At 38.8% G+C, this 23104-nt stretch overlaps 5 protein-coding genes across 5 annotated transcripts; 2 read left to right on the top strand and 3 right to left on the bottom strand.

Moving 5' to 3' along the window:
- Positions 1–89: 89 nt before the first annotated feature.
- Positions 90–3584, bottom strand: LOC110756852 (Pseudouridine synthase family protein). Its single transcript, XM_021958330.2, has 9 exons — positions 2603–3584; positions 2358–2413; positions 2194–2276; positions 1984–2062; positions 1504–1614; positions 1067–1176; positions 792–875; positions 567–604; positions 90–382 (listed from the first exon to the last, which is right to left on the bottom strand). The coding sequence occupies exons 1-9, from the start codon at positions 3582–3584 to the stop codon at positions 312–314; spliced, it is 1614 nt and encodes a 537-aa protein (XP_021814022.1). The 3' UTR covers positions 90–311.
- Positions 3585–3841: 257 nt separating this feature from the next.
- On the top strand, positions 3842–5505 carry LOC110756889 (cryptic loci regulator). Its single transcript, XM_021958376.2, has 2 exons — positions 3842–4283; positions 4790–5505. Exons 1-2 carry the CDS (start codon positions 3843–3845, stop codon positions 4946–4948), a joined length of 600 nt encoding a protein of 199 aa, XP_021814068.1. The 5' UTR covers position 3842; the 3' UTR covers positions 4949–5505.
- A 194-nt stretch (positions 5506–5699) lies between these two features.
- LOC110756884 (GHMP kinase family protein) lies at positions 5700–8088 on the bottom strand. The gene is made up of 6 exons (XM_021958364.2): positions 7680–8088; positions 7440–7589; positions 7168–7356; positions 6953–7069; positions 6698–6858; positions 5700–6091 (listed from the first exon to the last, which is right to left on the bottom strand). The coding sequence occupies exons 1-6, from the start codon at positions 7902–7904 to the stop codon at positions 5848–5850; spliced, it is 1086 nt and encodes a 361-aa protein (XP_021814056.1). The 5' UTR covers positions 7905–8088; the 3' UTR covers positions 5700–5847.
- A 511-nt stretch (positions 8089–8599) lies between these two features.
- GC6 (golgin Putative 6) lies at positions 8600–15441 on the bottom strand. Its single transcript, XM_021957381.2, has 20 exons — positions 15238–15441; positions 15077–15137; positions 14940–14995; positions 14697–14824; positions 14537–14589; positions 14083–14229; positions 13877–13950; positions 13715–13784; positions 13439–13492; positions 13068–13163; positions 12566–12616; positions 12381–12467; positions 12158–12271; positions 12007–12078; positions 11421–11603; positions 11165–11268; positions 10921–10969; positions 10773–10838; positions 9763–10524; positions 8600–9332 (listed from the first exon to the last, which is right to left on the bottom strand). Exons 2-20 carry the CDS (start codon positions 15098–15100, stop codon positions 8781–8783), a joined length of 2742 nt encoding a protein of 913 aa, XP_021813073.2. The 5' UTR covers positions 15101–15137; positions 15238–15441; the 3' UTR covers positions 8600–8780.
- A 528-nt stretch (positions 15442–15969) lies between these two features.
- LOC148296155 (uncharacterized) lies at positions 15970–16611 on the top strand. The gene has a single exon (XM_088250722.1). The coding sequence runs from the start codon at positions 15970–15972 to the stop codon at positions 16609–16611; it is 642 nt and encodes a 213-aa protein (XP_088106848.1).
- The last annotated feature ends 6493 nt before the right edge of the window (positions 16612–23104 follow it).

Genomic DNA, 23104 nt, shown 5'->3' with positions numbered 1-23104 from the left:
GATGGTTGACCAAACTATATGGTTTTGTAATTCTGAACCAAGGTGATGTCTTAGTGAGTTTTGCCTCAAAGAATCGTTTGATCATGAACTCAAGTTCTCACAATTCAATTTCTTAAATGATTAATGCTACACTTAAATTAACACACAAAAATATGTTACATTTTAAATTAAAAGAAAAGGTAAAAGAAAAAAAATCTCAATTTTTATGGCTATAATAAGCTTAAAAAAGAATTGGCCGATCCTCTTGTAGTCTTGTGTACTTCGCCAAAGCTCCAAAACTTGTGAGACAAAGAATCAGATTGCAATCATAGTTAGAAATAAGTTTTGGTAATTGCCTCTTCCAGCTCTTTGAAGTCCCATGCATTGTCCGCAGAAAATTCCCCTGCCAAGTAGATAGGTAACTACTAGTTAACAATATATTAATTTCAACAACTTAATCTTCAATATATGCTTTGGATGGTATAAGTTTCAATATCGATCAATGAAATTAATCAGCATGTGGAAAAAATAAAGGTCAAATTATTGCAATTAATCAGCACTTCAAAGTCAAGAATTAAGGCTCTTACCAATTGAATCTCTTCGAAGAGCAGTTAAATGGGCACAGCTGCAAATGAAGAGTTTAAAATACGTCAACCCATAATCCAGATTATGAAAAAGAAGCTCAAACAAATTTCATTTGACAGATAAAAGTTCTATCTTCTCTTCATTTGTAAAATACTTCAAGTATAGGATGACAATTATTTAAAGGGGGAGATTTCACAGTCAAGAATGAGTCTCTTAAAACTGATTACCTTCCGAGAGCCTTCCCCAAATCTGCACATAGCGACCGAATGTATGTCCCTTTGGAGCAAGTAACCCGGAAAATCAAATTTTGTCTGCAAAAATACAATAAATCATAAAAATATACAGGCTCAAGAACATAAGAGCTCAGAACTTCTAAAGTATCATAAATATATGAATACCTGGACACACTAGATACAATTTAGCAACAAAGAGTGGTGTTACAGTGACAAAGTTTGTTAATTAAATAGGCAACAGTAAACAAATACCAACAAAAGTAGGGTACCTGTCATCCAAGCTGCGCTCAATGTCAAACTGGAAGATTGATATACGTCTAGGTGAGAGCTCAATGCTTTCTCCTCTTCTTGCTTTCTCATACATCTTTTCACCTCCAACCTGTTGCATGTTAGTGAAACTTGAGTATGATTAAACATGTTAGAATCCACAGAATATATTCATGCGATTCAGAAAAGGAAAACATGAAGTTTCCTGAGAGTTGCTATGTCGTAGGCAAAAAGTTCAAACAAAATATAAGAGTTTGAATATGCCAATAATTTAGCTGAAGCCTGTGCTACACTTTTCACCAAGCTTGCTGCTTATATGACATTTTACATTGAAACACACGTTATTTGGACTTAATATATGAAATCGCCAGGACTCGACTATGTCTCTGCTAACACCTATCTTAGAGTCATCACTATATGTAGAACACAAAATGCTTACTTTGATGGCAGAAAACATTGGAGGTACTTGCCAGATCTCCCCAGAAAAGGATGCAGCAACTTTTTTTATGTCTTCATCTTTGATATGCTCCCAGGGCTCACGCTGAATGACCTGCATAAGAGAGTGGTGAGGGGGAAAAATTTAGACCATGTATAAGCTTGCATGTATAAGCTTGCACTGAAATACTGAACAAAAGGGGCAATAATAGTAGTTCTTAGAGACTAGTCAAATAAGTTCATCCACCAGACAATATTTACAACTGCTATGATGCATTATAATTGACGTTTCAGTAATAAAATTGAATAAAGAATTACATAAGACTAAAACGGCTTTCCCAATCTATAGGTCAGAATGTGGATAACTATGTACTCTGGTTTTAGTTATTATGATTTCAGAATAGAGAACATATATACAAGCAACCGCAAGCATATAATTTTAGTCCATAAAGAGATTGACGTTGGTCATAAAACATAAACACACCGGTGAATCAGCATCCCAAGTTGAAGTAGCCTCCCCCAATCGGAAAACACCACTGTAACCCTTGATCATACCTTGGTATCTGTAGTAATATATATTAAAACTTTCTGAAAATGTCAAGTAAATATTTTAGTTTCACAACCTAAGGCACACCATCTAATGTGGCCTACTAGCAATTGAACTAGATGAATTGCAAGGCATCCAAATACCTACCCGTCTACCACCTTAGTGGCTTTTCCAACACATACAATTAATAAACCAGTTGCCATAGGATCAAGAGTTCCAGCATGCCCTACCTGTAATCCACCAGAATATAAGTTATATGAGCATTTATTTATATGGCAAGGTATAACGCAACATCTGAAACTGAAAGGCACCTTTTTCACTTTAACTAGGCGACGTAGCTTTCCACAAACTGTAAAAGAAGTCCATCCTGTATTGCAAATTGCAATATAATTCCTTTTTTTTAGTTTTTTTATTCAACAAAAGCTTAACAATGTTGCCAATTTTTTTCGAAGTTGCAACAAAATATTGAAAACAAGCAGATGGAGATATGAAGAAGAGTACAGGAACAGATTTTAATGGAAAACAGAGACAAGCAATGTAGAGAGTAGAGACTCACCTTTGGGTTTGTTCACCAAAACCACAGTCCCATAGGGACCATCCCATTTGGGAGGAAGCTCAGTAGTCCTTGTCAAAAGATATGGCTCCCCATTACCAACCTCAGCATCTTTATTGGGGACTTTCTTCAAACACTTAAAGAAGTCTTCCACCTTCTTCTCTGTAACATCTTTACTCACATTGCTCACCAAATCTCTCTCGCCCTTTTCTTTTCTCTCTTCATCTTCCTCAAAGAACACCAACCCCTTACTATTATTACTCTCCACTTCCTCACCATCCCCATCCTTCTTCTTCTTTCGCTTCACCTTCCCCTTCACATTATTATTATTATCACCATTGGCATTGGGACTGGATTGACCTGGTTCAAGAAACGCCTTGTCGAGACACTGATCAGGAAAGTACTTCTTCTCCAGCTGGTACACCATCTTGTAATGCTTGTCCTTCTCCCATGGATATGTAAACGTGTCGTAAAAGTAGAGCTCCTCCTCTCTCTTGTGCAACGTGTTGAACTCAACCACCTCCGGCTTCAACTCCACCAAACTCTCCTCCTCCTCCCTCCGCCTTTCATCTTCTTCCGAATCGATTCCGTACATCCTCTTCCTCCTCTTGTTGTAGTACTTCCTCTTCGACTTGTCCATCTCCGCCGAAGCCAGCTTCTCATCAAGCCAGTTCTCGAAACCCAACTCTGAGACGGAGGCGGGTTTTTCCGGTAAATCTGATTCGGAATCCGGGGAGTGATCTGAGTCGAGTTTGCTGAGTCGGGCGGGTCGGCGGTGAGTGTGGTCGAGCGAGGACTGAGTTGGGCGGTTGACGATCAGGTCGTACTGAAGTGGGTACGGAGTGGAGGTGGTTGAAAAAGACATCGTTGAGGGCGGCCATGGTCGAGAGAGTACGGCTCTGAGGATTGGGTGTGGTTGCAGTAAGCGAGAGAGTGTGAGTGTTGGACGAAGGAAGAGAAGGGACAGAGAGACTGGTTTAGCCATTGGAACGCAGCTGGAGGACAGAGGAGCTGGAGAGGGATTGGGCGTCGTTTGTCATATTAACCGAGAAAAAGAAAACGGAATGTCGTTTTCCTTGAGAAAGTGAAAACGACGCCGTTCTCTCGGCATGTGGCATGTCATAACACATCATCATACTGAAGTGTCCGCCTGAAGGCAACTGGAGCGAATTTTGTCACTTTAAAATTTTAATCAGTCTCAAATTTTCAGTTTTTCCCGCTCGTGGCTGCGTTGTGAGCAATAATGGTGGAGTCAACAGCTTCAGGAGCAGCAGCTTGGGAAGACGACGAAGACTGGGAGCTCGTGAATGAAGACGGCTTCGTTTTCAAACGCAGGAAGAAGCGCCGGGTCGACCCATCTGCTGACTCGTCGCTCCGGGCTCCACCGTCTGCGTCTGCCGCCGATCTACAGGAGGATGCCGAGAAACTCCGGAGAGAGCGGAAGAAGAAGTCGCTTTTGAAGCTTAAAACTCAGTACCAGGCGGAGATCGACCAGTGGGATCTTTTGTCGAGCACATTGCGCGCTGTTGAAGAGAGGACATGCCATCTTCAAGAACAACAACAGCAACATCGATTGACAGAGAAAGACCGAGAGAAAACGGCGTCGTTGGCTGGTTCGGGTCCTTCTGAGCCTCAAGGGTCGGAGTCCGTTTGTGGGTCAGTGGTGGATGAGCTTCTCTTGCAGGTAAAAGGGCATTTCTTTCCTTTGGTTTTACAATTGTTTAGCTGGTGGGGAATTATGAAAATTGAAAGATTTTGGGTCTTAGGGTTTTGCAAGGCCAGAAATTTATGCTCCACGACACCAATTCGGGGCTCAGGTGAGCTGATTTTGGCATTATTACACTTACCCTGTGGCAAATTGAGAACAAAGATTTCTGTGATTTCCCAATAATCAAACATCATTTTAGCGTTCCGCTATTATTTTCTTTGAATTCCTTGATTTTGCCCTGGAATATTTTGCTTCCGCTGAATATAAAATTACAGTGATGCTTGCTTTTAGTATCATCAGTGTTTATCTTATGAACGTTGCCTCGATCCTTATTGACCTTAAAATTGAGTTACCAATGGAGAGTGAGGCGGAGAAGAAAGCTTTTTATTTTTTGGGTTAAGGTTGTGCGGTATGGCGAAATCCTTCCTCGGTTCCACTGGCACAATATAATTGCAATCCTTAATCCTTCTTCCTCCATGCAGGCAGAAGCCCAGGAAGCTATCATTGGTGATGTTTCGAATCTGTGTGACATAGCGGAAGCAATGTGTAGTGAACAAGAGGAACAGATTACTCAATCTCTACTCGATCTTCCAATCTGGGGTTCACCACGGGAGCTCATGAATTCGCTATGTGACCCGTGAATGAATTGGTTCTAAGTAGCTTGTTGGTGGCTGTGGTTGTTTACTAAGATCTTGAAAGAAAAATTTGAATCATGTTGCTCTTCCACTGGCAGCTGCAGCTGTAGCCTGTATTCATAAAATGCTCAGGAGGTAGGGAGTAGGAGATATTTTCTTTTCTGGTAATGTGAGTTAGCATGAGTGAGTTATGTAGCCAAACTAACCACAAGATATGATGAGGCCTAGAAATTGGAAAGTGTTTTCTCATCACGTAACCTCAGCTCAGCACAGAAAAAGGGAAAGAGAGAGAGAGTGCAGTGTTTCTTGGTTCTGATCGAGCTTAGCTTTTTGCTGATTGCTGTGTGTATTATTCTTAGGGGTGTTTTTTTTTTTTTGGGTGGGGTCTCAAGATCTCTATAGCTCTAGCTCTAGTGGTGGTATGTTGTATATGCTCTATTGATCATAAATTGTATTCTAATTCATGCCTTCTTATAGAGATTACTTTGAGTTTTAGTTTGGGCCAATGTACTTTTGATTGAAACGTTGCCGTCAATAGAAATAGAGAGACATTGAGTGTTGAAGGTCGTCTTTTCATTCAGTCGTGCTCTGATCTCAACATTCTCTACACATGATAATAAATTGATCTTTCAACTCCTCTTGGTCTCTGTTAAGGCTGGCATAACTTCGTTCCCTTATAATAATAAATGGAGCATCTACCAAAATTGACAGTTGTACCTTTGAAATTTGGAAGTATAGGCATTCAAGCTGACAGCAATTGAATCAAATTAACGTCGTTCCCTTTTAGTAATGGAGCATCTACCAAAAATTGACTGTTCTACTTTACCAATATAAAGCAATGAGAGACGGGGAGAGAAGGGAGGGAGGGTGTCAAGAACAAAAGTGAAAAGACCCCAAGCACTCGCCTATTTTGTGAGAGTTTGAAGATCAACCTCATTTAGAAGAGAGGGAACGACTTGTATCGGTTCAAGTTTAAAACCAGCCTTTTGGCAAGCATCCTCTAAGAGCTTCACTTGTGAAGGACCATCTGGGCAAAATACGACTACAGCCCCACCGCTACCTGTGAATTTGGATGCTGCACCCACCCTTCGGGCCACCTCCACCATTTCTACGTTTAAAGCGCCAAGAGCATCATCTCCAAACATGCTTCTGCACAACATCCATGTACCAAAACTGAGCAGCCATAAGATACATAAAATGCTAGCAAATATGAAGATGGTTCAAAAAATAAGGTGTGACTCCAGCCCAGCTGAGTGTCATGTAGGCTGAGAAGTGGTGAGGATAGTAGCTGGGTAAAAGTCTTATTTGCCCATCAAAAAATATCACGTGCATCACATGCGATCAATTTTGATGGAGAAACTAACAGAATTGACGGAAAGGACAAGTGGTATAACACGATATCTAATTGAAGGACGACCATATCAATTTTTGGGGTTGAGAGACGAAAAATAAAGTGGGGTCTTATTTGAGGGACCCTTGCTACAGTTTTGCTACCTTTTTTTGTTTTTATTTATCCAGCTTTCTGGTCTGTCAAGGGGATTAGAAAGTGAATAAGATGTGGCATACAAATGTACAGTTTGTGCAATCAACCTTGTGTGGCAACAGTCTGAACAACATCATGTTGTGCAATCACCTTCCGTTTAAAATTAATTTTTTATACTCTAATTCAGTCCAAATAAACAGATATGAGAGCTTCTGGGATCAGAGTCGGGCAATCACATAATCAAATTGAGTCAAAATGTAGATATCTCAAACCTTCTAAAGTCAAAATTACGGTTCATGAGCGCTGCTAGTTTAGTGTAGTCCTTTTCAAGTAATGCCGTCCTTCCTTCTAGTGCAATATTTGCAACTTCCGTCATGGATGATATTATAAACTCGTCGCCATTGAGCCACCTTTGACGAACCGTACTATGTACCTGCCCTTACAAGTAAATAAATGTGTTAATTGTTGTACAAATTGCACAGCAGGTGGGAAACAATGAGAGAGCACTAACAACGTGTAAGGCTAACCTTCCCGGAATCACTTGGATTCTCGGCATAGACAAGGTGAAGAGGTGGGAGGAGACTAACATCCATGGGTGTGTAAATGCCATGCCCCAAAGTATCCATGTGCTCCTTGTCAAATTCCTAGGAAGTTAAAAAGTTACTACAAGTAGAAGCAATGTAGGGACTGGTTGAAATGTGAAAAGGAGAGGCTAGGTAGGGAATGGTTGAAATTTGAGTACCATGTAAACAAGGCCACCATACACCTGGGCAACACGATCTTGAAGGCCGGCAACAATTCCAAGTTGCTTCTCGGCACTAAGGACGAGGCCGGGGCGGACCTCGACTTTGATCAAATGCCTAACCTTGTAAAAATCAAGAAGGCAGCTGAGGGCTGCACACACAATAGCACTAGACCCTGAAAGTCCTGTCTGAAAGTGAAAGAGAAGCATCATTACTTGCTACTTTACTGAATCACTAAAATTAAGTGTAATGGAAAATTAGCTGATAATACCTGTCGAGGGATATTAGTATCATATGAGAGAGTGAAATTTCGAGGCTCTAACTGAATCTCGTTTTCTTTGCAATAATCAAGGAAGACTTTGCAAATTGCCATCAGCAATCGGACGCCTCCATAATAACCCTCACTATCTAATCGATTCACCTGTTTATTTTTATTTTTATAATTCAATTCATTCGCAGAAACTCAAGATTTCAATTTTTGTGTAATTGCAATTCAAGTGTAGGGAGGTACCAGGTGGTCTAGGGATTTGAAAACGACGAGGTCGTGGGTGGGGTGGGGTTGAATGACGAGATCATCGGACGGCTGCAAACACACGGTGGCCCAGAAGTTGCCAAGGCTGAAGGAGATCGTCCGGCCGAAATACACGTCACTCGGGTTCCCAAGCAGGCCCACCCTGGCGTAGGCCCTGTGCTCGATCAACGACGCAGTTTCGCTCTTGGCCTGGTCATCACCCATTTTCGATTTGAAAGTTCAGCTGACAACCACTGGATCTTCGAACTCAAACTCCTGCGTTTTCGGGTGAGCTGTGAGCACCTGTTATATTGCTGGCTGTCAATGTGCAGTCGTTTGTCTGACGTTGTGAATCAGGCGAGACTTCCTTTGCCGCGTCGCTACGTTCGGAGGCGGCGTCTATTGGGCCTAGCCCACTTCACTTCTTCTACTTTATCTAGCCACGTCACTACTGACTCATTTTCTATTTTATTCTTATTGCTTCTAATTTTCTCTTCATTAAAAGCCATTAATTTTAATTAATCTAACCAAATTCAATCACTTTTACCATTTTTGCCCAGTAAATAGACTTCTCTCTGTCAAAAGTACAGTTGTTTTTCTTTCGGCTTATGTGTCTTTTTCTGTTGGCTAGACGTATTGTCCCTATGAATATATATATATATATTTTTTAAAGGAAAAGAAATATGAACCCTTGCACGGGACTTGTAACCCAAGTGAAAAAAGAAATGTAAGGAAAAGAAATATGAACTTTTGCAAGGGCCTTGTAGCCAAATGTTAAGAGCATTTACCATCCATTCGAGCTCCTAAATTCAATTCTTCCTTACAGACCTGAAGGATACTGGAAAGGGAATAAATTGAAACTTTGAACAATTACCAATCAAACGAGTATAAATTAAATTTGCGGAGGAAGAAAAAAACAGTTTGATCCAGAATCTTCGAGTATTAATGATAATAAATATCAACTGTACAAATTCCACCAGAAATGTACAGAGGCACAGCCAAGCATAAACCCCGTCCACCACCATCCATTCCATACCAGGAGGATGAATGATGAGATCACGCCATGAAATAAAAATAAAAGGTAAGACGTCAGCATCATCATCAGTCTTCCTCCTCTTCACCATCAGCAGGCAGCCCCATATCATCTCCAATATCTTCAAGCAGCTTGTCCACGTCCTCCCCTAACTCCAACAACCTTGCACTCAATTTTTCCACCTTGGTCTGTTCTTGTCCAAGGCACACAAGAAGATCATTCAGTTCTGCCTCACTCTCCTTCTGAGCTTCTTCCCTTGCCTCTGCTCTAATTCCCTCTACATCTGGAATGGACGAAGATCCTCCTACGCCCTGCTGGCCTCTCACCTCCTTCTCCAGATGAAAATTCGCCTGTTCAAGACTGTTGTAAGCATCCGACAGGCTCTTCAGATCAGATTCCATCTTACCAGCTAAGCTTCTATACATGGATGCCTCCGATTCAATCTTGGCTTTCTCTGCCTTGAGCAACTCCAACCGCTTAGATGCTTCTTGAAGATCTCGTCTCAATGTCTCTACCTGGACTCTGTCTGATCCCGCACCCTGCTCAGGCCGGGCATAACTGCTGCCCCCACCAGTCGATGCCACGTCCTCAGCCAAAGTTGCATTGCGACCAAGAAGGTCCTGAAAGACAAAAAAGAATATCAAACCAACCATATTTTTTAATACAATATATATTAAAGCATTCATACCACGGCATGCTTATTCCAGAGACAACTAGGGTACTCTTTTACATCACAAAGGGCACTTCTATCAAACTCAGGATTGAATGGTGTTGCATACGTGGTTGAAAATTGCATTTCTGGAAAATAGATGGAGGCCAACCCACACCATTAAACACCCATGGAGGCTCCAATCCACATCTTTGCAGAGATCTGCCCATAAGTAGCCCTAGCCCACTTATGGCCGGATCCAAACACTTCTCTACTGATTGCCTCTTAAGTCCTAACTATTGTTGTAAGTTGTGACATACTCTTCAGAAAAAAGATTTCATAGTGCAAAAAATGACACAGAAAAAACGAGAAACCAAGAGCTTGTGTACACGAAACAATACCTGTATCTCAGAGCATTGCTTCTCCACAAATGCTTTCAGCCGCTTTATGTACTCCCTATCACTTTCCCCACTCTTCTGTTCCAATTCTGCTGGCACCACTGCCACCTTGCTCTTTGGATGACTGTAAACCTCAACGATTTTCTCTCTGATGTTCACCTCCAAGCTCCTAACAAGGTTTACAAATGGAGCATCAAAGATTGAGGAGAGAACCGGATGATCCTCATTTTTCTGATCCAATAAATTGTTCTCATCAACATCTTCAATCTCTACCATACTAGCAGAAGCAGATCTGGTTAATTGTTTACGGGGCTGAGTAGAACTCGCAGAGGTGAAAAGGAAGCTTTTCTGCATCTCATCAAACTTCAGAAAGTATGTCGTGAGCCCAACCTTCTGGCTTATAGAATCAACTATAGTAAAAGCATCCTTCCCACTTTCAACTGATTTGTTGTAGATTACACACTCCCCAAGAAGAACAGCCGCCAATCCCTTTATGTACACTGTAGTAGACGAATTGGAGACCAACTCAAGAAGATATGTGATGTGGGGACGTGAATCTAGGAAGCAATTCACAGCACTAGGGAAATCAGATAGCCAAGTGACCAGCAATTTCAAGATAATTGGTTCAACATATGAGTTTCCACTTGATTTTCCATCTTTGTTTTTCATGGAAGAGGCAAGGGCCAAGTATTTTACCACACGGTGCATTAGAGGCTCAGGAGCACCTAAAGATGGTGTAGGTGCCTCAAGTTCAATACGCAAAACCTGCAATTGTTTCATAAGATTAGAACATTGTAAGAGTGATCTAGTAATTGCCCATACCATTCCAAAAGCAAGCAATCCCAATAAAAATTTTAACTTGACGACGATTTTACTTCTTTTTCTTTTTGACGAGTGATAATACAATAAAGCGAGCATCAAAGGTAATGCAAGTACATGGTTGGCATAAAATCGGTAAATCAAATAATTACTACATCAGAAGACAGATCTCAGAAGACGATATAACTGCATACCCTTTCCTTGCACTGGATATTGTCCTTCATTACATGAGAAAGAACACTAGCAGCTCGGCAGCATGTCTGCACCTCAATATATTAGCAAATGGAACAGATATATTCTAGTCTTTTCCAAAACTCAGATACTACTGAAGTATTACATTACCTCAAGATCACCATCATTCTCACTCAAGGTAAGACCTTGTAATAGCATGCTGCAAGAGAATCAAATTATTATAAAATTAATTAGCACAAGTAGCTTTTCCAACAAAGAAAGATGAAAAGAATAAGATGATCAAGCTTTAGCTGATGCAACAAAGGTTTGATAATTCAATCAAGCCTGAAATAATAAATAATAAACAGAGAATTTAGAAGCAAGCAGTGAAAAAAAGCACATACAATACACAAACCTTCCAAAGGACATGTGCACATCCTCCTCAACAGGAGCATGAGCCATGGAATGAGGTTGAGGAATCAAAGTTGACGCTAACATAGTTTGGCCATCAGCATTTTTCTGATAAAAACCAGGTGGAAGAAAATTTATAACATAAAATAAAAAGTACACGATCATGAAGCTGTAATTTTGTATGCCAGTAATAAATTAAATATGCCCACGAAACACAGCAAAGTAATCAATGGTATAAGGAGCATATACACATTATCAACCTCACAAAAGCTCTTAAAAACATAATCTGCAGCAACAAATTCTTGCATACTGGATGTCCGCAAGATGATTCGAAGAATTGAGTTCAAAGCAGGTTCCTGTGGCCCCTCTCCAAGAAATTTGCTTGCAAGGGCATCAAGATTCTTGGGATGTCCGGCAATCAGATTACCAATACATCGTAGTGCCTGACAAAGTGAACAAACCCTAACAATTACATCAATCACTACAAGGAACTATATAAACATCATTACCAAAAAGTTCCTAAACCAAATATGTGTCTTCCTTTTGAAAATCAGTATTAATTTTATCACCTAGCATGCCACATAAGTTTCAGGGAAACAGATACGGAGAGTTCACGTAATTAGTCCATAATGACAGGCTCAAAGGTATAGCAATAAAAAGGTAAAGTACTTTTATGTCCAGCTAACATTGATTGGTCGTATATAATATAGTGACATACTATCAAAAGATGTGTTTGTTGGGTGGGGCTGTGTGTGTGTGTGTGTGTGTGTGCGTGTGTGTGTGTGTGCGTGTGTGTGAGAGGGAGAGAGAGAGAGAGAGGATGAAGAAGGTGAAGAACTATCTCACTGCACAACGGACAGCAACAGGTGCCCACTGGCTTTCTACACCCAGCATTAGAAGATGGTCCAAGACTTTCTTCTACATCCAGAAAATTAAAAAATCAGAAAGACTACATATCACAGAATTTTAAATTTAGTGAGAGAGTATTATAGACTACCTGAACGAGGGTTGTCCTATTTGTCAGCATATTTGCATCTTTTCCATGATCAGCCTCCGAACCTCCCATTATTAGCAAATTAAGAGTTTCCAACGCACTGAGTAGATTAATTGTCTACTGGCATGGAGTTTAATTCAAAGTCAACAACAAATTACCAGTAAGAGTTGTGCCATAATAAATAAAACAGTCTGTAATACAAAGTTATGAAAATCGAGTATCTAACCTTTTGTTGAGTGAAGCTGTAAGTACTCCCTCGTAGCTTCAAAATTGACATGAAGGGGTCAAATCCTATTGTCTCCCTCAGTAGTACCTGAATGACACATGCTTTTAATTAGAAGCAAAAAGAAACAAAATGCACAAATGACGACAATGATTACAAGAATAAGAGCAACAGCAAAAACTAAAAACCTGATTAGATGCATTCTTCCGAATAAGATTGTTCAGCAATTCAATACAGTCCTGCAGAAGTGTATTACATTAGAACCATTTCCAAAATCAATTGATTTCTCAATTTCTTTTAGAGATGAGCAGGTATTAGAAATGGGAACTTGATTTATGAACTACACACACATTTTATTTTGAAACACATTGTGCCAACAGCCATCCCTCTATAATCAAGGCATTAGAACATGACAAGTAAGTGTTTTACAAGTTTAGCATATAACAAACAAACGTTTGCACCCCTTGCAGTGAAATAATGGAAAATTTTTATTTTACCTATAAAATTTGGTGAAAATATCAGTATAGTTATAAAGTCTAAACCTACCAAAGAAAGAAAGGCTTTTTGATTCATGTCAATTTTACAAAACTAATCCGTAGAAGGAAGCTTGACAAGTGGTTTATCAGCAATGACACTTAAACAAGTCACACAGCGAATTAAATATGAAAAGAATATGTCAAAGAGAATTACCTGCACAACAACACCACCATCGGAACCACCTTCTTCTTTGATGATGCTGAAAATCTTTTCAAAAGCACCTTCGAAGACCACAATTTTTTGAATTTCCTGAAATCATAACAATCTATCAGTTAATAAAAAGGTAAAAACACACTTTTCAGTTCTGATGGTTTAGCAATTGATAGCTTTTATGTATTAGTGTTCTGTTGTACTTTTGGAATGGACATCTTGCCCACTTGATTGTAATTTTATAGTTTACACCAACAAAATATTGAGTCTCTTTTCAAAAAAAAAGGAAAGAAACGCACTTTTCAGTCACAAGTTCAACAAATATAACTAAATAAAAAGAAGAGACAAAGGATCATGTGGGAGAAAAATCTCACCTCAGCTTCACGGGTCAAGTAAGTAAGAAGTAATAAGGCCTCATTTCGTATAACCTAGAAGGAAAACACAATAGTTCAGTATGACTGAACAACAGGAAAAGATTGATACCACAATCATATTTCAATAATTCATAGGTTCCAAAAGATTTCAAAAAAATCCTCAAATAGAGAGGTGACCAATAAACATGAATTTTAGCTTAAAAGTTAAATTGTAGCGAAACATGTTGATAATAGAGTTAAATGCAAAATGATAAATTATCATTCAGTGAATTGTACCTCACGATCCATAAGCATATCCATTAAGCGAGTTATACCACGAGGTATGGTCAGAATGGCTTCCTGTAACCTGAAGAGGAACTCAGAAAAAATTCTTTCTAAAACCACTAAAAGAATCCAAAAAAATTAGACTAAAGGGAAATAGTAGTTCTAAACTGATACCTATTTGGAGAATTTGTGAGAAGAGCTGTCAAAAGTTGAAGAGTGTAATATCGTACATAGAAATCCTCCTCTGACTGCCAAAACAACCAAAATAAATATAAGCATTGTCAAACTATGTGCGTGAACCAAAAAAATATAGCAAAAAATCAAGCAACTTTAAATAGAATGATGAAAAGAATTTTGCAATATAATTAGAGAACTCTAACCAACAAACTCAGAAGAAGTGAAATGTTGTCTGCTTCTCTGGAGAGCAGATCAGCGTTCATTAGAGCTGGTTGAATTTCATTCTTTGGGCCTTTTGCATGGTCAATAGGAGTCAAGGCACTTACAAGAGTTTCTAGGGCACCTCGAACCTGCATGTGCGGAAAACATAAATGAGACTTTATGTATGAATGTAAATTGACATTAAGAATTACGTTTGGAGGAAAATTCATAAGAATCACTGGGACAGGTGAAAAGGACATAACAATCACATTCGCATTCCAGAAACCTAAAAAGATGCAGTAAGAGTGAAATATCTCTATCAGAAAATAAAAACAGTTTCATCAGTGGCACCCAAACAGTTTCAATAAAACACCAGAACGGATTCTACAACATGATAACTCGGGAAAAACAATGAGATTAAGGGGAAATATGAAAAGAAGAAGAAAATTTAGCAACCATTTCAACATCATCGCGTTCTTCCTTTAATATGCCCATCATAACAGGAAAGCCTGCAAAAAAGAAACAAATGAATGAATGAAAAATGTCATAGATGACAAACATAAAATGAAAAACTAAACCACTGTTGCAATTTGCAAACAAGAAGAGGAGCAATCACCCATTGCTCCAAATGCTAGCTGTGCATTAGAGCTTTCTGCCACAACAGATTGAAGCTCGAGCATAGCAGTCCTCCTGTCCTCTGACAGTTTACCATTGCTAATACAATCGAGCAAGCGTTCAACATAGCTACATATTGAAACAATGACAGAGTAGATTGGTCACATACCATTCAACAATTATAACTAAGCAACGGCGGGAGTAGTGTGTATGGAATTTGGTGAATATAGAAGGAGGGAAGTACCTATCTTCATTTGAAGAACCAGATTTCTCGTTGCCAAAAACGAGCCCTACAACCCCCTGCACGCGAAGGCATAAGAGACCAAACGAGTTTGTAAGGACAAAAGAAAGATAGAGAGAGAGTGGGAGAAGTTAGGTCACCTTGTAACCAGAGACCAAATCCATTGCTGATTTCTCAGGTCACAATGAGACTCGAGAAATCCTGCAACCAAACACCAAGAAAATTCAGCCAATTTTAGCGGGAATTAATCAGAGAAACCCTAAATTGGAAGCAAAAATTGTTGAAACACAAAATGACTTGCCTGCTTGAGAAACTGAGACCGGGAAGATAATCAATTAAGCTGACGAATCGATGAGAGGGATATGAAGTGATCGATCTAATCTAAGAGATTCAATTTCGCTTTCGCCGATCTTTTTTTTTTTTTGTTTTTTTGGTAAATTCTAAGTCCTGACCAAAACGCAGAACATGACAGCTACGCTGACACTCTTCTCCTCTTGCTGAGCCTAAGAAGAAGAAGTAATTTATTGATAATATAAAATAAAAAAGAATTAATTACGTGTAAACTCACTGACCCGAGACCCATCAATGTCAAATATGGCAAGTTACAAATGGAAACTTACGTCCTCGGCAGAAGCATTTCGGGTTATTGTGCCTTCGAGCCCACTTCCAGCTTATTTGGTTTGCACAGAAAACCCAAGTTCCAACCCGAAAGCCCAAAAACAAAACAAACCACAGAGCCTTTGTTGCAGAAACTCTAGCAAGCCTAAGTTGGCCCAAGATTAAATTTGGGCTGTCCTCCAGTCCAATGTTGGGGTTTCCTTGTTGGAGAAGGATAGGGATTGTCATCCTCATTGATTTAGGGATAGTTAACTACAATTATATATATATATATATATATACAGATACACATACACATACATACAACACCTTCAGGTTGGAGTTGAGCCTGACAACGACTCCTACGTACTACTGGAAATTATTACAGGCTGCTTGCTGATAGTGATACACACACCCACCAACCAAGGCACAAAGTATGAGCAGGATATTAGCTGCTGCCCAGTTATACACACAGAGAAGGGGCACGTCAGCTGCTGCTTCCGAAATACAGAGCATCAGCAGCTCAACTGGTACTTCCGAGTACCGTTTTTTATATAACGGTGTGAATCAAAAAGAAGATGTAAGAATCTCATTAGACCCAATTCCCAGGGACAGGTTCAAAATCTGTATAGATTTTCAAAAGATAACTCGAGTTTTCCTTTGTATTGCTGGTGAGCATCGTCCAGTAGAACTTCCTTATGCTTCTACATACCGCCTCCTTGCTGAGAGGAGTTTCTATGTCCCTATGCGTGATGTCAAGCAATTTTCATCAAGGCCTAAATGGACGCATATCTTGGCTGATCATCTTTCCAGGATGGGTGTCCCACAGGGTGCGCAGCCAGCTCTTGTTGTAAGAATACTTGACTACATTGAAGAGGCCGACAACGACAGCTATGAGTTGCCTATTCTTGTGCATATTGTGGATGTCACTTATCACTATCTGGAGTCGGACCACCACAACCACATCCTTGATAGGGTTATGAGGCAATCCTCGGAAACATACAGGGCCATGCTTATTCCTGCAGCTCAATTATCCATTCAGGGCTCGGAGAATGTGAGGCTTGATCATGCCTTTTGATAATGGGACATATTCAGTTTGTAAATGTTTCTTTTCGCTATCCTTCAGGGCAAGATGTGGCATAACAACAAGTCCGGATCATGAATACACTGAAGTTCAGGGTGGTTTATTTCTAGAGTTTTTTTGTTTTTTCTTGGAATTATCTGAAACTTGTTAAGAATGAAAGCTATGGTTTTAGGAAAGTGCTCTGGTTGTTGCGTTTATAATGCATTCTGACTAAATTCACCGCATGTTAGTACTTGAATATAAATTTGAGCACTTGTGTTAATATGTTGCTGGGCCTGTTGTGTTTACTGAATCTTCCATCCTTTTGCTTTTGTATCCGTGAATGTTCCCAAGGCAATAAGGCTAAAAGAGGTGATTGACATAATCATCTACCTATTTTATTTGGGGGCTAATTTCCTGTATTTTTTAAATCAAGTCCTTTTGGTTTGGAATATACTCTCCGGATCGAAAGCAACGAGAGATAGAAGGATTGTCTCTTTTGATTTCTCTTCCCCAAAAAAAAAAAAAAGAGGCTATTTTTATTTTATTGATTTGATTTCTCAAGTTAGAATTAGATTCATGCCAATGTGCCATTACTGATCCCTCGTGAACAATCCCATACAATCAAATCAATGACCCAAATCTAACCAAAGCTTCTATCACACTCCGGAACCAAAGTCCTACAAAACGCACAAAGAGTAACAATGCCTCTCTAAACAAACCTTTCTGACGATAGCCTGAAATAACAGTGTTCCATTCCATGACACAACATTTCTCTCTCCAATTGTATTAAGAACTTTTTCACGATAGCTTAGTCCCCCAATTTCGGAGTACAATTCGAACAATGCTAATCCTAAAAAATCAAGGTCAGTGTCTACACCCTTTCTAATAGCAAAGCAGTGAACAGACCTCCCTTCTTTGTGCAGAACGTAGAACACACATCAATGTCACTGAATTGGGTTCCACTTTCGACTCTTGCATCTCAAGAACAAAAGCATCCAGTGCTTCCAAAAAACAACCAGTTTCATTGTAGCATGGAATCATAGCGGTCCAAGACGAAGTATCAAGTTCATGGATGGAAACTGCACACAGGTTGAAAACTTGTCTCGGGGTTCTGATTAGCCATTTTATTAGGTTCGAAACCTGGTCTGTAGCCTTCTTGATTGTGCACCTCAACATATGCTTCTGATATGATATGTTAAAGTGAATTAAGTATCAATAATAAGAACAGTAATCAGAGGGAAATAATGGTATATAGTTTGAAATCTCAAGGATTGCCTTTATTTATATTTCCTGAATCCGAATCCTCAAACATTGCATGCAATATGATTTCTAATTATCTTTTCTTTATCCTTTTCCAGGTTTTGGTTGATGTACATGCAGACCCCAACCTTCTGGTGGCATATGGTAATACTCAATTGTTTGACCCAATTCCTTTCAGATATAAGTTTCTGTTCCCCTGCTGTTGTCCATAAAGCTGCATTTTTAGGCACTCTAATAAGCTTCTCTTTTTATGTTGCCACAGAATCTTTTATATATATTTAGAACAATTGCACGTTATCAGTTATCACAGATGCTGAACGATAATTGTTTAAGTGCTTGGATTTCTATTGTCATGTGACAGATGTATACCTTCTGTAAGCTAAGCTTTTACTGGTTTTCTTGTGCTGCAGTTTCTGAGGAGAATCTAGTAGCCCTTGACGAACCAGACTTGGTGAGTAGAAGTCTCCCCTTCTTTTATTTCTTATTGTTTCTTAATGTTTACTGTTGAGGAACATGAGAAATTCCCCCTGCTAATTGGGTCTGCTTGGTTGTTAACCTTGTGCAAGATCAATTAGTCTGTAAAAGGAATGCTTCTCAATTCAATTCTAGTCATGTTGGGATCATAGTTAGTGTCGTATTTTGTAAATCTGGAGGAATTCTAGGCTATTTAAGTATTTATTACAAAAGCTTTGAACAATCGGTAAAAGAAATAGCAGCTTTGAACAATTCTAGGCTCTTCTAGTCATGGTGCAAGGTCACGTAATGGTGGGGTGTGTGGATCGATGCCTTCGTGGAGGAAGCTTTCAAATTGATGAGGAAACCCCAGATAAGCTCTGGTATTGAAAGGCATGGTAGCTGCCACCTGTGCCATCAAACCTTGTTCTTTGGAGGTAACCAGAATATGTCAAGAGTCTCAAGACAAAGGAGCGTGAGGGTGGAACCTGGGTGGCTGTATAAAGGGGGTGATCAGGGGTTCAGTGCAAGCTCCGAGCGAAGCGAGAGTGCTAATGAGGATATTCTGATATTCTTTTTCCAGCTCGACTTAGCAACTCGAGTACAGGTTTGATAGGGATCCTTTTATAGTTTTCATATTGTAGTAGGTTAAGTGGTACAGAATAGAGATGAAGGACTTGGTTACTTGATGTGGCAATGATTTCAAATCCAATAGAGATGAAGGACTCCAGCACAGTTAATAAGTTGAGGCAATTACTCTTGAACATCTCACACTGATTATTTGTTCATACACAAGCAAATAGCATGGTGTTCAGAGCTGGCCCATAGGCTGTGCGGGCTCTGCGACCACACAGGGCCTCCTAAATATAGGTGCCTCCAATTTGTTTGCAATCCAACTATTTTAATTATAAAATAAAATAAAAAGGTCATTCGTGTACTCGAGCATGAGTTTTTCCATCCACCCACGTGCGTAAGCCCACACCTTTGTAAGTTCCCAAGAACTCTTTCTCCTTTTTACTCTCCCTTTTTTTAATTTTGGTCAATACCTTTTCTCCTCCTTTTTTTTAAAAAAATAATAATATTTTTTTAAAATTTTATGAAAAGCCATTTTCTCCTCTTCATTTTGTTTTTTGGTCGAAAATTTTATCCTAAGACAAATACCATCTCTTTTTCTTCTTTTTCGAGCTATCTCCCTTTTCTCTCAAGAACCATTGAAGGTGCATCCCCTCTTCTTTCTTTCTATTTCTATTTCCATTTTTTTTCCTCTCATCTGGAAGGTAGTTCAAAATAATTGAACTGGCAATTGTTCTCTCTTTTTTTTCTGTAGTTTAGTTAAGGTCGAATGTTGAAACCACATTTCATGACAAAATTATTTTTTTTAGTACATCGTTATGGGGAGGGGGAGTTTTTATTCGACGTTGTTGAAAGTTTCAAATCAGGTTATATTGTTCTTTTTTTGTTCTGATTTATGTTGGGTTGCCAAATTAGGGCCTCAACATCTCTCTTTGCACATGGCCTCCAAAATCAATGGACCGACTCTGATGGTGTTGCTGAATGTTGATGGATATATTTTGTTATACGTTACATGTGTTATGCTTGACACTGACAATAATACACTGAGATAGAAGTATGTGTCAAACTAAATTATTAGGGCCAAACAATGACTTGGCTGGGGATGAGGGTGGAGATCTACTTGCTTCTCAACTCAATAATATGTAAAAATACATGTCAAAAATATCACATAGGGATACCTACTTCTGATGGAAAAATAGATAAATTTGTGAATAAATTGTGAAATTACCTGTAGGATGACTAAAAATGCCTAGAGGGGGAGGGGGGGGGGGTGAATATGCTAATTTGAGATTATTAACAATAAATAAAAATAGACTTCCGAAGCATGATTGATATGGCTTATCAATCCTGAAATGCGCAGAGCTTAAAGTAAAGGAACACACAGATATTTATTTTACGTGGTAAAACCCCACCCATGGGAAAAATCCACGGGACTCCTCAGTTCAAAACAAATCCACTATAGAATGAAGATTACAAGAAGTACTCTCACACTTATCCTAGACGCAATCTAAATAATGTTTACCGACTTCTTCGTAACTCAACTTCTGTCACGAGATGATATTCGATGCTCCTTATGTTGAACACAATACTGGTCACGATTGCTTCAAGCTCACCGGAGGATAAACGCCACAATGGTCTTGGTGCCCTCAACAGTATGAGTCACTGACATGCATATGAATGCAATATGAATGATGAAAGGATTTGATAAATCACCAAGTAAACAAAGAACACTTGATGACTAATCTCAAAAATACGCACAGCAGCTTTCTCTTGAAAATTCAATATACTAAAAACCAAATATGTCGAAAGCTATCTTTGTCAAAAGAGAGGTACACTTCTTTTATTCAAAATTCACTACCCCTAGTCAGACGGAAACCCAAGAGTCCACAAACACTCTTCAATTATGACTATCAAATTTAATCCAATATGAACTCTAGTGAAAGACTTCAAAACAAGAGACCAAATGCCATTCAATTATGAATAACAGCCACTCCTTTGTGAATGAACAATATCTCCTAAAACAAGTTAAATAGGAGACGAGCACCGTGCACGTCACTATAGGAAATACTAATATTTTAACTTAAATCACAATGGCATTGAAAATAACTTCAATTAGGAATCATATTAGGAATCATATTGTGAATGCACGGAGTTTAGGGGGAGATTTTTAGCTCTAGTTTATATCTACACACAAGATAAGACTTGATTCATTGCCTCCCATTTCTTTCTTTTTTTGAAATTATAAAAACTATGGTGCTCATTAAAAGTCATAAGATTGTCTATTCAAGGCTCTACAATACGTTTGTCCCCAAAAAAGAAAGGGAGATCTCAACAAGAAGACGGGGTGGTGTGGCTCCCCTAACACGTTTGGCAGCTTTTTTGGTTATTTTATTAGGTCGTGTCTTTTTTGTTGTGATTTTAGCAAACGACCCAATAAAAGTCAAAAGTTTAGGACATAAATCCCCGCGCCACCCCATGGACGATGTGCTCTAGGCATGCTTCTCTCTTGCAATTTGCTTATATAATTATGAAATGAAGGAGATAAACAATTGTTAATGCACAACACAATGGCTTAATACCATAAAAACAATTGTGTTGATTGAATGTGGAAAATGGAGAAGGGTACAAAACAGTACAAGTTAGAGAGGTGGATCCAAACAGGCCCTTCCAAATCCAATATGGGCAGGTCATTTCGAAAGTCTTGGGTGGGAGGCCTAAAAAGTCTGATGAGGCCTTTTGGATATGTGGGTTCTGAAACAGCCACTTGGCATTCGCACTCAAAAAGCAATGAGAACTTAATCAAAGTCCTTTTCCTTGTAAATCTTGTAAATCTTGTAAGTCGGGTCTTGGAAGATAGGGCTAGGGTTTCTCTGTCACAATATGTACCAACTGCAATTCTGCAAAGCCTAACATTTTCCAAAGGTGGGTGGTCAATATTCTGTCAATACGTCTTTTAAGTTAGTTCAAAGAGCCAAGAATCCATCCGACAATGTATCTTTTAATAAATCCATTAACCTTTTACCTTGGAATTAAAAGTTAAAAAGTTATATGGTCTAGAAAAGCCATCATTTCCATTACAAAGGTTCTTATTTTTTTGTCGATCCACAACAAAGTAAGCACAAAAATGGGTGCAATAAAAGTGAAAAATAAAATTTAATTGGTAACCTATTCCCAAATATTTGATCTAACCTTCTTTTTGGACATTGAGGATAAATTATAGAATACTACCGTAGTATAGACATGCAGTGGCGGAGCTAGAAACTTTGTACAGATGGGGCACCCTCAAATATTGAAATGATATTTGAATTAATTTTTTAGTTGATACAAAATCCCTAATTTTGGTTACTATACTCTATTATTTTACTTATTATATCAACTATCAACTTGTCATTGATACTAGCAAAATATATTGATTGAAATTGAATGTACTTCGTTAAACATACACACTAAGAATCCAATTGTAGTTTATTACTACAAAATTTAGAGTTAAAATAAGAAAAGAAGAGATTTAGAAGGGGTAGTAATAATAATGAAAAGAGAGAGAAGGAAAACATAAGAATGGCACTATGAAATTTGATAAAAGATTGATAATTGTGCTAAGAAAACAAAGGCCTCAATAACATTGAGAAGGGGCCTTAGCTCCCTCCACCCCTGTGGGCACGTGGTACATCTTGTACACGTGTTATAATATGAGTGGACGACATGATTTATTTTCTCCCTATATATAGAATAATATCAATAAATATCCACTCATATTCTATATATAGGGAGAAAATAAATCATGTCGTCCACTCATATTATAACACGTGTACAAGATGTACAAAGATTCGTCCAAATAAAAAAGTTAGGAAAAAAAAACTACTAGCATTCCCCTAAAATATTATGTGAGCCCCTTTTATAGAAAGATATGCAAAGCCACTAACTTAGTGGTGAAGGATGCAGTTTAATTACCAAACAAGTTAGTGGGTTAAATTCTACAAAATCATTTTTTTAGTGTTAATTACCTTCTCCGAAAAGTTCCAACAGGTTTTCCATTCTTTTTATCAGATGCAGTGCAGCGATGCCCTTGTATCAGAGAATATGCTGAAACAATAGTTGGTGCTTTTTTTTTTCTTGGCCTTCAAAAAGCAACAAATTTCGACATTTCCAAATTTTCCGTTGAACTTTCTAGGAAGCTGCGTATCATTAAAAAACCCCAGTGTCACAATCCCAGTCCCTC

The sequence above is a fragment of the Prunus avium genome, chromosome 3 (genome assembly GCF_965620075.1).
Source record: "Prunus avium chromosome 3, drPruAviu1.hap1.1, whole genome shotgun sequence".
Taxonomy (NCBI): domain Eukaryota; kingdom Viridiplantae; phylum Streptophyta; class Magnoliopsida; order Rosales; family Rosaceae; genus Prunus; species Prunus avium.
The sequence above is the reverse complement of the archived record's forward strand: the minus strand, read 5'-3'. Positions and strand labels throughout refer to the sequence as shown.

Excerpts from the sequence above, each read along its gene's own strand:
- LOC110756852 (XM_021958330.2), bottom strand. The coding sequence starts at position 3,584 with ATGGCTAAACCAGTCTCTCTGTCCCTTCTCTTCCTTCGTCCAACACTC. Across the intron at positions 876-1,066 it reads GAGCGCAGCTTGGATGACAG|ACAAAATTTGATTTTCCGGG; the intron begins GTACCCTACTTT and ends GTATTTTTGCAG. Across the intron at positions 605-791 it reads TTGGGGAAGGCTCTCGGAAG|CTGTGCCCATTTAACTGCTC; the intron begins GTAATCAGTTTT and ends CTTCATTTGCAG.
- GC6 (XM_021957381.2), bottom strand. The coding sequence starts at position 15,100 with ATGGATTTGGTCTCTGGTTACAAG. Across the intron at positions 14,825-14,939 it reads GGTTCTTCAAATGAAGATAG|CTATGTTGAACGCTTGCTCG; the intron begins GTACTTCCCTCC and ends TTCAATATGTAG. Across the intron at positions 13,785-13,876 it reads CTCACAAATTCTCCAAATAG|GTTACAGGAAGCCATTCTGA; the intron begins GTATCAGTTTAG and ends GTTCCTCTTCAG.
- LOC148296155 (XM_088250722.1), top strand. The coding sequence starts at position 15,970 with ATGAGCAGGATATTAGCTGCTGCCCAGTTATACACACAGAGAAGGGGC.
- LOC110756884 (XM_021958364.2), bottom strand. The coding sequence starts at position 7,904 with ATGGGTGATGACCAGGCCAAGAGCGAAACTGCGTCGTTGATCGAGCAC. Across the intron at positions 7,590-7,679 it reads TCAAATCCCTAGACCACCTG|GTGAATCGATTAGATAGTGA; the intron begins GTACCTCCCTAC and ends AAAAATAAACAG. Across the intron at positions 6,092-6,697 it reads CGTAATTTTGACTTTAGAAG|AAGCATGTTTGGAGATGATG; the intron begins GTTTGAGATATC and ends GATGTTGTGCAG.
- LOC110756889 (XM_021958376.2), top strand. The coding sequence starts at position 3,843 with ATGGTGGAGTCAACAGCTTCAGGAGCAGCAGCTTGGGAAGACGACGAA. Across the intron at positions 4,284-4,789 it reads TGGATGAGCTTCTCTTGCAG|GCAGAAGCCCAGGAAGCTAT; the intron begins GTAAAAGGGCAT and ends TCCTCCATGCAG.